The sequence below is a fragment of the Polypterus senegalus genome, chromosome 10, assembly GCF_016835505.1.
Source record: "Polypterus senegalus isolate Bchr_013 chromosome 10, ASM1683550v1, whole genome shotgun sequence".
Lineage (NCBI taxonomy): Eukaryota > Metazoa > Chordata > Cladistia > Polypteriformes > Polypteridae > Polypterus > Polypterus senegalus.
The window spans coordinates 26,486,562-26,504,322 of record NC_053163.1 but is presented as its reverse complement, the minus strand read 5'-3'; the positions used below and the strand labels follow the sequence as shown (position 1 = coordinate 26,504,322).

At 42.5% G+C, this 17,761-nt stretch overlaps 1 protein-coding gene across 1 annotated transcript in view; it reads left to right on the top strand.

Moving 5' to 3' along the window:
* Positions 1 to 31: 31 nt before the first annotated feature.
* LOC120536976 (tripartite motif-containing protein 16-like protein) overlaps positions 32 to 17,761 on the top strand; it is a 37,914-nt gene continuing 20,184 nt past the window's right edge. The window contains exons 1-4 of the mRNA XM_039765558.1: positions 32 to 686; positions 7,586 to 7,681; positions 16,512 to 16,745; positions 16,837 to 16,996. Of these exons, the coding sequence (XP_039621492.1) occupies positions 108 to 686; positions 7,586 to 7,681; positions 16,512 to 16,745; positions 16,837 to 16,996 (1,069 nt within the window). The 5' untranslated portion in view covers positions 32 to 107. The remainder of the gene's footprint in view (positions 687 to 7,585; positions 7,682 to 16,511; positions 16,746 to 16,836; positions 16,997 to 17,761) is intronic.

Sequence of the window (17,761 nt, the reverse complement as noted above, 5' to 3'; positions counted from 1 at the left end):
CTCTCCTCCCCTCCTTCTCTTCCCCTCCTCTGTCTGTTCAGTAAGTTTCACTTTCCATTCCTCAGAAATCCTGTCTGCCAGCCAGTACTTCACATCTCTCAGACACGATGGCAGAAGCCTTGCACATCAGCTCTCCAGATATGTTGACTTGCTCCATCTGTCTGGAGGTCCTTAACGAGCCTGTTTGTATCCCCTGCGGCCACAACTACTGCATGTTTTGCATCAACAAATATTGGGAAACATCGAAGAGGTTCAGTTGTCCTCAGTGTAGAGAAATCTTTCCTTCAAAACCAAAGCTCAGTAAAAACATCACTGTGGCTAACATTGTGGAGGAATTGAAGAAAAGCAGACACAGCTTCCCTACCTCTCAGATGGAGGATGATCTTCCAGAGGCAGAGTGTGATTTGTGTATCGGGAAGAAATTGCGAGCGGTGAAGTTCTGCGTCATCTGTCAGGTCTACCTCTGTGGGCCTCACATCCAGCATCACAAGACTGACAGAGCTCGGAGGAGACACAAGTTGGTCAAACTTTCTCGTAATCGACAGAACACGATGTGCTCAAAGCACCAGAAACGCCTGAATCTCTTCTGCCTAACCGATCAGACGTGTGTGTGCCAATGGTGTGCAACCACTGAACACAAGATGCATGTGATAATGGAGCTGGAGAGGGCGAGAGTAGAGAAACAGGTAAGTGGGTTACCTCAAGAGTTTCTTTTAAAGCAGGGAGCTGGCAGGTTATACTCCTGTTCTATGAATTATCTCACTCTTGATGTTCTACCTTCCGGGGTGGCACAGTGGTAGCGCTGTTGCGCTTTGCAGTATGGAGGCTGGTATTTACTTCCTTGGTGTTTCATGCATGTTCTCCCTGTATCCATGAGGGTTTCCTCCAATAGTCCAAAGACATGCAGATAGGTAAGTTGATGTTGCTCAAGTAGGCCCCTATAGTCTGTGTGTGTGTTTGCCTTGGACTGGCATCTTCTCCAGCTGTTCTTCCTGCCTTGAGACAGATGACTGTTGGGATTGGCTCCAGCTGTCCCACATCCCTCTGGATTAGCAGGTTAGAAAAATGGATGGATGTTACCTCTGGTATCCTTTAGTTAATGGATTCCTCTGTATTTTGTTATTAATTAAAGGTTACAAAAAATGAAGCTCTGGTTCAGTGCCATGAATTCCTTTGGTTACTGTGATAGATGCTTAAAAAAAAAGTGAATTGTAACAAGCAGTTTGTTTTTTGTTTTTTTGTTTTTGTCAGGTATTGGGAATATAGGGTTATATATCGGCCTGTGCACAGTGGGTAGCGCTGCTGCCTCTCAGTTAGGAGACCCAGGTTCACTTTCCGGGTCCTCCCTGCGTGCAGTTTGCATGTTCTCCCCGTGCCTGCGTGGGTTTCCTCCTGCAGTCCAAAGACATGCAGGTTAGGTGGATTGGCGTTTCTAAATTGTCCCTAGTGTGTGCTTGGTGTGTGTGTGCATGCCCTGCAGTGGGCTGGTGCCCTGCCCGGGGTTTGTTTCCTGCCTTGCTCCCTGTGTTGGCAGGGATTGGCTCCAGCAGACCCCACTGTGACCCTGTAGTTAGGATATAGTGGGTTGGATAATAGATGAATGGATGGATGGGTATCGGCTTGCATTTTTAGTTTACATTTACTTTTTTGGCTTAAGAGTTTGTCCAAGGTGACTTACAACTTTAAGAGATACATTTAGTTCCATTTCTTTTGTTTTTCCAGTTGGAGCACAAGCAGGTGAAGTGGTTTGCTTGTGGTCACACAGTGTCAATAGCGGCTTTTCAGCCCAGAGCTTCAGGGTGTGAAGTCCAAAGTCTTAACCACTAGGCCAGGGGTCCTCAATCACGGTCCTGGAGAGCCGCAGTGGCTGCAGGTTTTTGCTCCAACCCAGTTGCTTAATAAAAAGCACTTATTGCTAAAGTAACACTTCTGCTTTACTTTAGTGATTTTGAGCCCTTATTGCTTAATTTTGTCTTAAACAGCTATTTTAATTGCTCCTTATTATCAATAACATGCAAATGACAAGAGAGAGCAGCATTTCTCCATTTAGCTTATTTACATTTACACCTGTGTGTATTTATCTGCACTATTGGGTTTAATTAAATACTTGCAAGAAAAACGAAGAGAAAAAAGTGAAGGACTGAGAATTACTCGTCCATTTTAGCCTTCAAATCATTTGCATGATAGAAAGGGAAAGAAAATCTAGGATATGAGAATGACCTGACATAGCAGAGTTAATTTAATTTCATAGCTTTTTAGTGCTTTATTGGCAAGAATTGCTTACTAATTAAGCAACCAGGTCAGAACAAAAACCTGCAGCCACTGCGGCTCTCCAAGACTGGGATTGAGGACCCCTGCGCTAGGCCAAACATAATCCAGCAGCTCTCTCTTTTTTATTTTGTTTACTTATTTAACTGTGTCCTGGCGTTAGAGCCACCATTATACTACATCAACTGCTCTTTGGACCCACAAATGGCTAGAGCCAGGGGTTCACAACCTTTTCCCCCCATTTAACCCTATGGCAACTTTTCGAAAGTAAATTTACCCTCACCCTGTATAAGTCAATAATTTCAGTTTAAAGTATACTTCTGCCAGCGATCAACAAACAGGAAAGTTTAAGATACTGTTTTTAAAGTCAAAGTCAAGTCAAAGTGAACTTTATTGTCATCTCATCCATATACAAGTTTACAGACAGACAAAATTGCAGAGCTCAGGGTCCACAGTGTAACAAAATGAAGTGCAAATAATAAATTAAAATTAGAATTAAAATTAAAAAATTAAAACACAAACAAGACAAGACATTCTGCAAAGACAAGACAAAGAAGTAGCAGCAATATTGACATGTAGTTAGCAATATGAACATTGATTCAATGTATGGCATTTGCAATCCAGATACATAAATATAGTCGATAGATATGTAATATAATAAATAAATAAATAATAATAGATTTAACATTTTTATTTTAAAGTCTGAGTTTGCTATAGCAGTTACTTTAGCACAAAAAGGTGAATTTAAGATAGACAAAACAAAAATGTTCTGAAATTTTCACAATAAGGTGGTTATTTAATTTAACCTATGCAAGAGAAAAGTTTCTGGGCAAGGGAGCCACACACGCTAATATGACGCCAGAGAGAGGTGACATGTTGAATGTTGATTAGCACAGCCAAGGAAGAATGTCACCGTACGCTGTATAAGGTGATGACAGTAATGACCCTTGAAGCCCCATAATCAACATGCAGCAAGTCACCACTCTCTGACACCCTGATCATTGGGTATGACTGTCTTACCTGGGGACTTTTCTTTATTTTTCATATTTACAGTAAAACCTTGGATTGCGAGTAACTTGGTCTGCGACTGTTTTGCAAGACGAGCAAAAATTTTTAACCAATTTTAACTTGATAAACGAGCGAGGTCTTGCAATATGAGTAGTATGTACCCACTTTGTCTGCTGTGAGCTACGTGATCACAATGGAGCCGATGGTTCTTCTCTCTCTCTTTCTCTGTGGATTGTGGGTAATCGTCTTCCATGCTTGGTCTCAGTTGGCGTGCCTCACTTGTATAGCGTATACCGTTTATTATTGCATTGTGACCATGTGTGTGTGTAAAGCATTTTTTAATTTTGTATCCTAAATGTAGTGACTGTTCTTTTGTAATGGTACTAGATTAGGGAGATGTGCAAAATTTTATAGAAAAGCACCACCCAAATAAGGCTGTAGCAGCGAGGGCGATGAATCTGTTTAGATAGATACTTTATTAATCCCAAGGGGAAATTCACATAATCCAGCAGCAGTATACTGATATAAAAAACAATATTAAATTAAATAGTAATAAAAATGCATGTAAAAGCAGACAATAACTTTAAATAATGTTAGCATTTACTCCCCCGGGTGGAATTGAAGAGTCGCATAGTTTGGGGGAGGAACGATCTCCTTAGTCTGTCAGTGGAGCAAGACGGTGACAAAAGTCTGTCACTGAAGCTGCTCCTCTGCCTGGAGATGACACTGTTCAGTGGATGCAATGGATTCTTCATGATTGACAGGAGTTTGCTTAATGCTCGTCGCTCAGCCACAGATGTTAAACTGTCCAACTTTACTCCTACAATAGAGCCAGCCTTCCTCACCAGTTTGTCCAGGCGTGAGGTGTCCTTCTTCTTTATGCTGCGTCCCCAGCACACCACCGCGTAGAAGAGGGCACTTGCAACAACCACCTGGTAGAACATCTGCAGCATCTTATTGCAGATGCTGAAGGATGCCAACCTTCTAAGAAAGTATAATTGGCTCTGAGCTTTCTTACATAGAGCATCAGTATTGGCAGTCCAGTCCAATTTGTCATCCAGCTGCACTCCCAATTATTTATACGTCTGCACCCTCTGCACACAGTCACCTCTGATGATCACAGGGTCCATGAAGGGCCTGGGCCTCCTAAAATCCACCACCCGCTCCTTGGTCTTGCTGGTGTTAAGATGTAAGTGGTTTGAGTCGCACCATTTAACAAAGCCCTTGATTAGGTTCCTGTACTCCTCCTCCTGCCCACTTCTGATGCAGCCCATGATAGCAGTGTCATCAGCGAATTTTTGCACGTGGCAGGACTCCGAGTCATATTGGAAGTCTGATGTAAAAAGATTGAACAGGATCGGAGAAAGTACAGTCCCCTGCGGCGCCCCTGTATTACTGAACACAATGTCAGACCTGCAGTTCCCAAGACGCACATATTGAGGTCTGTCTGTAAGATAGTCCACGATCCATGCCACCAGGTGTGAGTCTACTCCCATCTCAGTCAGCTTGTCTCTAAGGAGCAGAGGTTGGATGGTGTTGAAGGTGCTAGAGAAGTCCAAAAACATTATTCTTACAGCACCACTGCCTCTGTCCAGGTGGGAGAGGAATCAGTGCAGCATATAGATGATGGCATCCTCCGCTCCCACCTTCTCCTGGTATGCGAACTGCAGAGGGTCGAGGGTGTGGCGGACCTGTGGCCTCAGGTGGTGAAGCAGCAGCTGCTCCATGGTCTTCATCAGATGTGACGTTAGAGCAACAGGCCGGAAGTCATTCAGCTCACTAGGACGTGATATCTTTGGGACTGGGGTGATACAAGATGTTTTCCAAAGCCTTGGGACTCTCCCCTGTTCCAGGCTCAGGTTGAAGATGCGCTGTAGAGGACTCCCCAGTTCCAACGGACAGGCCTTCAGCAATCGTGGCGATACACCATCTGGACCCGCTGCTTTGCTGGCACAAAGTCTTCTCAGCTCTAAAATAACATCTGGTGAATATAAATCCTCTGCAGTGCCCTCTATAACTTTTGGGACAGAGACACCTTTCCTTGATTTACTTCTCTGCATTCGTAGATCACAATTATAAATCAAACAATTCAGCCATGATTGAAATGCACATTGCAGACTTTCATTTAAGGGGATTTCTATTCATTTCGGTCATGCAGCACTTCTTCTAATGGTCTTCCCATTTCAGGGCACCACAATATCTGGGACAGTTGACATCACAGGTGTGTGTGTGATTCCTTGGGTGGGTTTCATTGCTTCATTAGATACCTCGGCTTGCTTCTACCTTTTGGAGTCTGTAGTCGCCATTGTTCCACATGAGCAGAAGAGTTGTGCCAATGAAAGTCAAAGGAGCTATTATGAGGCTGAAAAACAAGATCCTTACTTTGCTGGTAGGCCAGTATAATAAGAAGACAGGGGAGGCAATCGGCTCAGAATATCTGCTCTCCCCATACAGTAGTTGGCAGCATCCCTGGGCTTCAGCAATCATACAAACACCTGCAGGGCATGCTAAGAACTGTATTGTCATTGAACAGTCCTGTTGGGTTCTGTGGGTGCCGCCATGAGGTGCTATGTGGATGTTCACTACAACACTTTTTGCAACATATATTGGAACCCACAACCCTGATTGTGCTGTTGTGGTGTGTCAATGCTACGCTTCAAGGGGGATTTTTTTGCAGATTTGTCATTACAATGAGAATCTAAGTAAGCCAAAAATTCCACCCCAAGTTCGGGGCCCCAGACAATCGCCTGCCTGGCCTGTCCTCTTAATCCACATACGATGCATACAGAGATGTAACAAGAGTATTGTTCATGCTTAGTAAGGAGAATGTACTTTGCCTTAGGAGGCATTATGTAAACCGGCAGCCCTGCATAAGACACACATACACATCAGTAGCCTATCATTGGGCCTCGTGTTTCTTAATCATTAAGCCTAATGTTTGTTTCCTTTCTTGTATTCTGCAGCAAAATTGACATTTACATTTCCTGTAGCATGCTATTTGTCTCATGGACCCCTTAATCTGTCTATGCAATACAATGCAGTACTGTATGACTTACTGACTTAATTTATTCATTGTGATGCAATTCTGAAATCCAGTAAGATATTAAAAAAAAAAAAAAAAGAAATAAGAAAAATAATTATAATAATGCACAGAGTAGGGCAGCATGGTGGCACAGTGGTAGCGCTGCTGCCTCGCAGTTAGAAGACCCGGGTTTGCTTCCCGGGTCCTCCCTGCGTGGAGTTTGCATATTCTCCCCATGTCTGCGTGGGTTTCCTCTGGGTGCTCCGGTTTCCTCCCACAGTCCACAGACATGCAGGTTAGGTGCATTGACGATCCTGAATTGTCGCTTGGTTCTTTTTTTATATATATATATATATATATATATATATATATATATATATATATATATATATATATATATAACACATTACATATAAAATATGTAAATATTGAAAAATATATATAGCATACCTTTTCAAGGGCGAATATGTAAATATTGAAAAATATATATAGCATACCTTTTCAAGGGCGGCACGGTGGCGCAATAGGTAACGCTGCTGCCTCGCAGTTAGGAGACCCAGGTTTGTTTCCTGGGTCCTCCTTGCGTGAAGTTTGCATGTTCTCCTCCAGGTACTCCGGTTTCCTCCCACAGTCCAAAGACATGCAGGTTAGGTGTATTGGTGATCCTAAATTGTTCCTGGTTTATGCCTTGTGTGTGTGTGTGTGTGTGCGCGCCCTGGGGTGGGCTGGAACCCTGCCCGGGATTTGTTTCCTGCCTTGCGCCCTGTGTTGGCTGGGATGGGCTCCAGCAGACCCCCATGACCCTGTAGTTAGGATGTAGCGGGTTGGATAATGGATGGACTGGTAATGCACAGGGTGCCTGTCACCACAAAATCAGAAACTAGAGAAAGGCCATTTGTGTATGGGATGAAATCTGCTGATCATGAATTTGTTAATCCATTTAATCTCAAGATAGGAGTCTGGCAGCCTACTTTCACAATTATTACAATATCTTCCTATCACATATTTTGATGACTTTCAGATTTTGCTGAAGATACATTGCTGACTACACAGCAGGTATGGTCACCCTATGGAAGATGGTTTCATTGCTGGGTGATGGCAGTGTGCTCTGAATAGGTTGAGAATTTGGGACTTTTACCCTGGAATGTATTGTCCTGTTCTTTCAGAACCTCTTTTGTGTGACTTTTGTCATTTATGTGTCTTATACGAGTGCAAAGATACTTTTGTGTTAAATGCGTTGTAAATCGAGATCACACCACAAATACGCATTCTCTGTTTCTCCCACAGATTCAGCTGGGGACAGCGCTTTGCCAGATTAGACGGGAAACCCAAGATCTAAAGAAAAAGTTGAAGAAGATGCAAGAAAACTCTGAGGCTGTCCAAGTGAGCTGTAATCGGAGTGGTAATCAGATTGAGAAACACTTGCAGCAGCATTTTAAATGGGTGACATGCTGCATAAGGAACAATTTAAACAGCCAGTGAATAACACATTGCAGTAGTCAGTCCTACTAGAAATAAATGTGCGAATTAGTACGTCTAAATCAGCTTATCAGTCATCATCATCGTCATGAAAAATGACACAATATTTACAGTGGGTATAGAAAAGAATCCCCCCTTTGAAATATTTCCATTTTTTTTGCTTTACAGCCTTAAATGAAAACACACAAACCAATATTTTTTCCAGCTTTACTTTACTGTAACATCCAAGGGAAAGATATCACGGCTACAGTTCAGAAGAATTAAAAAAAAAAATAAACAAGAAATACTGAGATTAATAAAGGATCAACCCCCCCCCACCCCCAACTCACTCAGGTGTCAGTGCCCACCATTTCCATTGCGGTTACTGGCTTCTTTCCACCTCTGATTGATTGTAATCCGTGTGATTAGTGAAGCTGTTCCTGGAGCATTCATTCCCTTGCTTGGTAGTGACACTGACTATGGGTGGCAAGCCACTTTCAGAAGATCTCAGGGATAGAGTTGTGGACAGACATAAGGCAGGGGATGGAGACAAAAAATCTCAAAGGCTTCATCAATCCCAAGGAGCACAGTAAAGTCCATAATAAAGAAGTGTCAAGTGTTTGGTACCACTAGGACCCTCCCTGGATCTGGCCGTCCCTCCAAACTGGATGGAATAGCAAGAAGGAAACTGGTAAGAGAGGCTACCAAGAGGCCAATGGCCACTTTGAAGGAGTTACAGGATTTTATGGCAAAGAATGGTCATTGTGTGCATGTGGCAATAATTTCGCAAAAGCTCCACAATTGTGGCTTGTTCAGGAGGGTCGCACTTCTCAAGAAAGGCCACATTAAGGCTCATTTTTAGCTTTGCCAGAATGCACCTTGAACATTCTGATGCCAAGTGGAAAAAGGTCTTATGGTCAGGTGAGACCAAAATCAAACTATCTGGCCTCAAGACGGAAATCCAATGCAGCTCACCATCCACATCACACCATTCTTACAGTAAAGCATGGAGGTGGCTGCATCTTAGTCGTGGGGGTGTTTCTCTGTCGCGGGGTCTGGGGCTCTCGTTAGGGTAGAAGGGAAAATGCAAGGGGCAAAATACCGTCACATTCTTGAAGAAAACCTGCTACCCTCTGCCAGAAAGTTGAAGATGGGCAGAATGTTCGCCTTTCAACACGACAACGACCTGAAAAACACACAGCAAAATTGACTACACAGTGGCTGAAGGAGAAAAAAGTGAATGTCCTCATGTGGCCCAGTCCAGACCAAAATCACACTGAAAATCTGTGGAAAGATTTGTGAAGATAGCAGTCCACCAATGCTCACCATCCAATGTGACCGAACTTGAACAGTTCTGTAAAGAAGAGTGGGGGGCAAAAATTACTCAATCTCGATGTGAGAATTATCCCAACAGACTCACAGCTGTCATTAAAAGCAAAAGGTGGTTCAACAAAATGACATTGACATCGGGGGGTGATCCTTTATTAATCTCAGTAGGTCTTGTTTTTGATTTTTTTTAAATAATTTTTCTGAACTGTAGCTGTGATATCTTTCACTTGGATGTTATAGATTGCATTGAGTAAGTAAAGTTGGGAAGAAATACGTTTTGTGTGTGTTTTCATGTAAGGCTGTAAAGCAAAAAAAAAAAGTGGGAGTATTTCGAAGGGGGCGATTCTTTTCTTTATCCACTGTAAATGACAGAACACATTTTAAGTTTGTTTGTCTACATATTTTAATTGTGGGAAAAGAAGCAATTTTCTTATTTTAAGAAGTTAGAGAATGCATGCATAGCCGATTTGAAAGATGGAGCGCTTTCTATTATTTATTTTATTTATTTGCTTCATCAAAGAGACAGATTACACACTTTTGCTTTTTAAATATTTAGTCACAGAGATATATATATGACTTGTGATGCAGATTTGCTCTTTGTATAGGCAGGCATAGGCCTCAATCATACGCACTACCATTTCAATCGCTGTATTGCTGACAGCATCTTTCAGGCAAGCAAAAGATATGAAATATTTAAGTGCAAATAACCTATCTCAAGTAAAATATGAAACCATGAACTAACCTGTAATTTTGATTTTGATATAATATACCTTATTATCCCCTAGAGGAAATTGTCTTTTCACATAAGCCCTGGAGGAGTTTACAGTGCAGGGTCAGCCATTGTACAGAACTCCGGTCCTGGAGGGCCGCAGTGGCTGCAGGTTTTCATTCTAACCCTTTTCTTAATTAGTGCACTGTTTTTCCTGCTAATTAACTTCTTTTGAATTCATTATAATTGACTTGTTTTTTTAAGATTTGTTACCCTGAATTTCTTTATCGTTCCTCTCTATTGCTTCATTTCTTTCCTTAAACAGAAATGAAATGTGAAGTGTATGAGCCAAAAGAAGACCAGCTAAGTTGTTGTTAATTAAACTCATTCTTTAATTTTGCGGATTGTTGCTGCTCTCATTGTGCAATAGCAGACATTTCTGAAATTGTTGATTTTCTCTTTTCTAAGAGCACTCTGTTCAAATGTTTTGTGGAGCTGAGCAGATCAACATTCCTGAGACCTTCACCTTTCTTTATTTTCAGATATTGTGTGATGGTCACAGTTTGCTGGTTGTGTTTTGGCTCATTTTGTATCTCATTATTCTTTGGCTGTTAACTGATCATCTTATATTTCCGGCGCCGCATCCGAGTGACAGCCTTTCCAGCAGCTCCGTATATGACTTTATCTTTTTACCTTTTTATCTCTATTTTTGTGTATTTCACTGATCACTTCTACCACTTTCTCTTATGTGGAATTGCTCCCTGGACACTTTTTACTATTTTACTATTTGACATGGATTTTTACACTCCGAGAATCGCCTATTCAAGTAGTCAGCTTAAAGCACTGAGAAGAAATGCTTATGCCGGTGGGGTTCCTTATTTACCTGACGAGGTAAGAAGACGATATCGGGCAGCCGAGCGGTGCAAAGATAAAAGATAAGATTAAATCGAGACAACTTGAGAGAAAATGGCGTTATAAACCGTCGGTGCCTTCTGTGATCCTGGGAAAATGTAAACTCACTACCAAATAAGATCGACTAACTGGCTGTGCTGGTGAAAAATGTCAGAACCTACAGAGAATGCAGCTTGCTGTGTTTTAGTGAAACGTGGCTAACGTCTACCATCCCAGATGCTAACGTGGAGCTACCCGGGTTTAGCACAGTTAGAACGGACAGAGACGCAAATACCTGCGGAAAGAAGAAAGGAGGAGGACTTGCTCTCTTTGTCAATACAAAGTGGTGCAACTCAGGACATGTAAACGTTAAAATCTCCACTTGCTGCAGGGACATCGAACTGTTGGCCGTAAGTCTGCGCCCCTATTACTTACCCAGAGAGTTTGGACACGTGATTGCTGTTATTGTTTACATCCCCTCGCGAACGCGAGATGGCGAGTGACATCATCCATTCCGCAGTTGCTAAGTTACAAACGCAGCACCCTGAGGCACTTGTGCTAATCGCTGGAGACTTTAACCATGTAACGCTGGACAAAACATTACCTGCCTTCTCCCAGTATGTGGATTGTAACACTCGGGAAACAGGACTATCGACCTACTGTATGCAAGCGTTAAAGACGCATACAGCGCCACCCCGCTGCCTGCGCTTGGGAAAGCAGATCATAACCTGGTTCTGCTTCAGCCTCAATACAAACCAAGAGTGAGGGCGCTACCTACAACTACACGCTCATTCAGGAAGTGGTCCTCTGAGAGACTGCTTTGGAACAACAGACTGGGATATATTGTTTGGGTCACATAGTGAGAACATTGAAGAGGCTGTTGAATGCACAACTGATTACATCAACTTCTGTATGGACATTGTAGTTCCAGTAAGAACAGTATGCTGCTATGCTAACAACAAGCCATGGGTTACAAGTGACATCAAGGGCCTTTTGAACCAGAAGAAAAGGGCTTTTAAAGGTGGTGATAAGCATGAGCTGAAGTGTGCAGAAGGAACTCCGAGTCCAGCTCAGGGCGAAAGAGCAGTACAGGAGAAAGCTGGAGCAGAAGTTGCAGAACAGCAGCATGAAGGAAGTGTGGGATGGGATGAAGATTATCACTGGCTGCAGCTCAAGCAGGGTGCCGCCATCGAGACAGACGTGGAAAGAGCTAACCAAATGAACAACTTCTTTAATAGGTTTGATCACCCTAACCCACTTTTACCTCCGAGTACTGCATCCTCCAACCATCCTTCTGCTGATACCAGCATAGGTGAGACATCCCCACCCACAATTACAGCAGCCCATGTGAGCAGAGAGCTGAAAAGACTTTGTGCCAGCAAAGCAGCGGGTCCAGATGGTGTATCGCCATGACTGCTGAAGGCCTGTGCGTTGGAACTGGGGAGTCCTCTACAGCGCATCTTCAACCTGAGCCTGGAACAGGGGAGAGTCCCAAGGCTTTGGAAAACATCTTGTATCACCCCAGTCCCAAAGATATCACGTCCTAGTGAGCTGAATGACTTCCGGCCTGTTGCTCTGACGTCACATCTGATGAAGACCATGGAGCGGCTGCTGCTTCACCATCTGAGGCCACATGTCTGCCACGCCCTTGACCCTGGTGGCATGGATCGTGGACTATCTTACAGACAGACCTCAATATGTGCGTCTTGGGAACTGCAGGTCTGAAATTGTTCAGCAATACAGGGGCACCGCAGGGGACTGTACTTTCTCCGGTCCTGTTCAGTCTATATACATCAGACTTCCAATATGACTCGGAATCCTGCCACGTGCAAAGGTTCGCTGATGACACTGCAATTGTGGGCTGCATCAGGTGTGGGCAGGAGGAGGAGTACAGAAAGTTAATCAAAGACTTTGTTAAATGGTGCGACTCAAACCACTTACACCTTAACACCAACAAGACCAAGGAGCTGGTGGTGGATTTTAGGAGGCCTAGGCCCCTCATGGACCCTGTGATCATCAGAGGTGACTGTGTGCAGAGGGTGCAGACCTTTAAATATCTGGGAGTGCAGCTGGATGACAAATTGGACTGGACTGCCAATACTGATGCTCTATGTAAGAAAGGTCAGAGCAGACTATACTTTCTGAGAAGGTTGGCATCCTTCAACATCTGCAGTAAGATGCTGCAGATGTTCTACCAGACGGTTGTGGTGAGTGCCCTCTTCTACACGGTGGTGTGCTGGGGTGGCAGCATAAAGATGAAAGACGCCTCCCGCCTGGACAAACTTGTTAAGAAGGCAGGCTCTATTGTAGGATTAAAGTTGAACAGTTTAACATCTGTGGCAGAGCGACGGGCACTAAGCAAACTCCTGTCAATCATGGAGAATCCACTGCATCCACTTAACAGTGTCATCTCCAGGTAGAGGAGTAGCTTCAGTGACAGACTTTTGTCACTGTCCTGCACCACTGACAGACTGAGGAGATCGTTCCTCCCCCACACTATGCGACTCTTCAATTCCACCCGGGGGAGTAAATGCTAACATAATTCTATCTATCTATCTATCTATCTATCTATCTATCTATCTATCTATCTATCTATCTATCTATCTATCTATCTATCTATCTATCTATCTATCTATCTATCTATCTATCTATCTAACAATTGAGGGGTCTGAGTCTTCAAGAGCAAGTCAATTACAATGAATTCAAAAGACATTAATTAGCAGCAAAAACAGGTCACTAATTAAGAAAAAAATTAGAATGAAAACCTACAGCCAGTGCAGCCTTCCAGAACCGGAGTAGGGGACCCTGCAGTACAGGGATCTTGCTCAAGGGCCCAACAGAGCAGGATCCCTTATGGTGGTAATGGGACTTAAATCAGCAACCTTCCAGATACTAGCGCAGATGCTTAGCCACACAGCATTCCTCCATCTGTTCAAGTTCAAACACTTTATTGTCATTGTGTAGTACAATGGAAATATTTTTATGACAAAGGTGCGTTTAAAGAATAGAATAGAAATAACAATTTAAAAACAGAATTAAAGGAAAAAATGAGAAAATGGAATAGTCATGCAAAATGTGTCAAATATTTTGAAATGTCATATACAGTGTTAAGTGATAAGGTATCCACAGCAAAATGTTATTGCCCAATGTACATCAGCATACATCTTTAATGTACCTATTAATTAATGGTATATTTCATATTATATCTCTCTATTATATAAAAACAATTCTATGACAATTTTTTTTTAAAGGTTTTTACAAGTCTCGCAAGATGAGACTATTGCCATGAGATTTTTTCAAGTCACGCCCTCCTCTCAAACATATTTAACCACGCACACGGTAATCTTACCTCTCATTTGTGTGCTTTTGAGAGACATTGTTTCTGCTCTCTCGCCTCTTATAAATTTTAACGTTTTCCTCACTTTAAGTTCCCAATAAAAGAAGACTTATTACGCCCAAATCTTATTGAAGAATTTCATCCCGAAGGGTTATCAAAAGAAGAAATGAGTGCACAGGCAATCTTAGCACAGAGAAACAAGGAAGTCAAACAAATTAACGCCAAAAATGTCGATCGGTTACATTACACATTGGTTAAATGCGTATCAATAGATTATGCTGAAACAGTTGGAGGTGATCGTGCAGAAGACGAAAACATCAACTTACAATATCCCGTTGAATATCTACAACTGTTAACACCATCCGGTCTTCCACCACACAAATTACTGTAGAAAGAAGGATGTATCCAAGAAAGGTAATTTTGTACATCTTCCACGGATAACATTAAACAACAAAGGAGCTCTTGATATGCCATTTGTATTAAAATGTTTACTGTTTCCCATTAGAATAGCTTTTGCAAAGACAAATCACAGAGACAAACATTCGAAAAAGTTGTTTTATTTAATGGAGAGAAAGAAACGAAGTTCACTCATGCGTAGTTCTACATTGCATTGTCACGATGAAAGTCCAAACACAATCAAAATTCAATGCGATATTGATGAAAATTGAATTAAAAAAAATGTTTTCACTGAAGTTTTGCAGTAAAAGTGTAAGTTTAAAAAGTATTTGCATGTTAATTTCAAAGCCGAACAGAACAAAATCGTATTATGCAACAAATAACTCTAACGCAACATGAAACATAATTTACTTTCAAATTATTATGTTTTACTCATTTTTAATGTGATTAATTACTCGCTGTAATGGAAAATAGTTTTGTTATGCATATGTAACAATTCCCATGAAAATAAAAATCTGTTTAAATTGTACATCCGCACAAGTGTCTTTGGACTGAGGAAGGAAATCAAAGCAAATCTATGCCTACCCACAAGCAAACTCCGCACAGGAAACAGCTGGGATGCAATCCCCCAGACACCTTACTATGAGACAGCAATGATATCGCTGTGTCACTGTGCACCCAATTTATGAATAAAAAAATTGAGGAAAAAACTTTTATTTGAGACTTCTTTTAGTAACACAATCCATCCTTGGGATTGCAGGCCCTCCGGCCTCTCCTTAAACTCCTCTGAATGTCAATAATACCTCAAGTTCACAATGCCTTAAGTTTATTTTTCTGCTTTCCCCCATGGTTTGAAAGTAAAGTGGTCATTCAGGAACATGGCCAAATGTATATTCTGATTAGGTCATGAATATTCATAAAGGGCTTTTCTTTAAGCCATACATGGTTATAGGTGGGAGGTGACAGGGAGTTGCTTAAAGCACCTGTGCATAGTTTGAAGTTAATTTGAGATTTTTCAAGGGACTTGATGTGGTTCCCTTGTGTACACACTTTGTTGTAAATCCAATTTTGTTTGCGTGTATGCTGTTTTTGCTTTTCAAGTGTAAGCAAAATATGGAGGACTTGTAGCTATGAAATTACAAAGCAAAAAAGACTCCAGGGGGGCCCCTTTAATGCCTACAGCAATATCTGTCTCTCTCTATGTCAGACATGTTCTTTTGTAATAGAAACAGGGGCGTCAACAAGCCCAAACCCCAACATAAACACACACAGAGTCCTGGGCTGAAATAAAAGAAATCCCTCTTCCAAGTGGCACAAGTACAGATTTTCTCTCTTCCAGTCACCTCTCCACAATTCCTCTCACCACTGCACTACACTCCTCCAGTTGAGTGTTGCTCTCTGTCCTCCCAGAACCAACTCCTTTTATTGAATACCCGGCTAATGACCATTGGGAGTACTTCCGGGTCATACGGAAGTCCAATACAGTGGAGAGCATATCTCTTTGCAGTGCCCCCTTGTGGCACCCATAGACCTCAGCAGGGCCATGCTGCCGGACTACAACTCCCAGCATTCCCTGCTGGTTCCCGAATAGGCGCCAATATAGACAGCTGCTGCCATCTATTATCTGGGGGGGAATAAGCACCCCTTGGAGACTGTCTTCTCTGTCCTTCTCTTTTCTCCCATCCTGAGAAGGTACTAGAATAATGTCTGGTCGGGACACCTGTAAATTTGCCCAGAGCCTCCCATCCGAGTATGGAATCTTTTCCGGCTGGGATGTCCATCCATCCAACCTTGTCCAGGTGTGCCATCTTTCCCTCTTTTGACCGGGATGCCTTTCTATTTACTCAGGTCTCCTGTCCAGGTAAGGGATCTTCCCGACTTCCTGTTGTGATGCCTGTCCATCCCGTGTGCTTTCTACACTTTCTTTTTTTAGTAATTATGGTGTGTATTTTTTTGTTATAATATTTATTAAGCTTCTGTGAAAAGGACAATTTCCCCCTAGGAACAAATAAAGTTCTACCTACCTATACCGGATGCCTTGTTCCTCATCCTGATGATCCAACTGTCATCAACTTTTTCCTTTTGGTTTCCAGTTTTTGGCAGAAAAAGAGATGGGAAACTGTAAGGACAGCTTCAAAGAACTAATAGAAGCCACTGAGAAAACCCAACAGAAAGTAATAGACCAGATTAAAGAGCAAAAGAATATCAACGTGTGGAAGGCCGATAGGATAATGAGGCAAATGAAGGAGGAACTTGAGGAAGTGAATAAGAGGGAAGCCGAACTGAACCAGCTTTTGGAGACGCATGACAATATCCAGTTCCTCCAGGTGAGACAAATACTTTAATGAAAATAATCAGAACATGATAAGACCAAGCAAAAAATGTCTAAAATTCTCAACTATGTCTCTTTCCTTGCAGAAATTTCAGCTTCTTAACATTTCGTCACAAGAAACGAAAGATTTCAGCATCACGATCGATGACAACTTCTCATTTGAGGATCTGTGGCTGGAGGTGTCATCTTTGAAGGAGAGATTGGATGAGCTGAGTAAAGGAAAATTCAGAAGACCCAGTGAGAAAGGTATGGGATGTGATGCCTGGGCATTTACAGCCACCCTAACCCCGATACAGACGGGCGATGGGAAGAGCTTTCCCTTGATCCCCAGACCAACACAGTCCCTTTGCCGCCTCTTCAGTCCTCCACAAAGGCTTTGTCCAGTCTCTCTCCTGATTCAGGCCAATGAGTGGTGGTGATTGGCTCCATTTATAGGGCACCCGCAAGAAGTCCAGGTACCAACAAAATTCTTCCGGCAGCACTTTCGGGTGTTGTGCTGCCAAATAGGACCCTGAAACCCTCCGTGCGACCCCTGGCAGTGGCCGCAGGCCCCATCAGAGTTGAGCTTCTATGCTCACAACCTGTGGCCCCGCTGGAAACCAAGGGGGCTTTCCTCTGTCGGTCCATTGGAGAAATGGTTTTGAAAATTTTCTCTCCCCCATTCCTTCCATAATTAGGGCATTCCGGACAGAGCCCTAGGGGTAATTAAATCTAGTATGTGTAACAGAATGAATAGTCATGACGAGATACTACATGCTTTATTAGAGATTTACGTTTCACATATATGCTTAACTTACTGACAAAGCTGCAGTTTTATTAGTATGTAACTGAGGACCTGTGTAACGTGCAATGGCTTAAACACTGCTTGATTTAATTTAACTCAAATCTGGTACTTACAGCTGGAACATTAAGCCATCTATGCATTTTCTGAATCTGCTTTTTATTGTTATAAAGTGGTGGGAAGCTGGAGTTTATTGCAATGCCCAGGAAGCAAAGCTGGATCAAGCACTG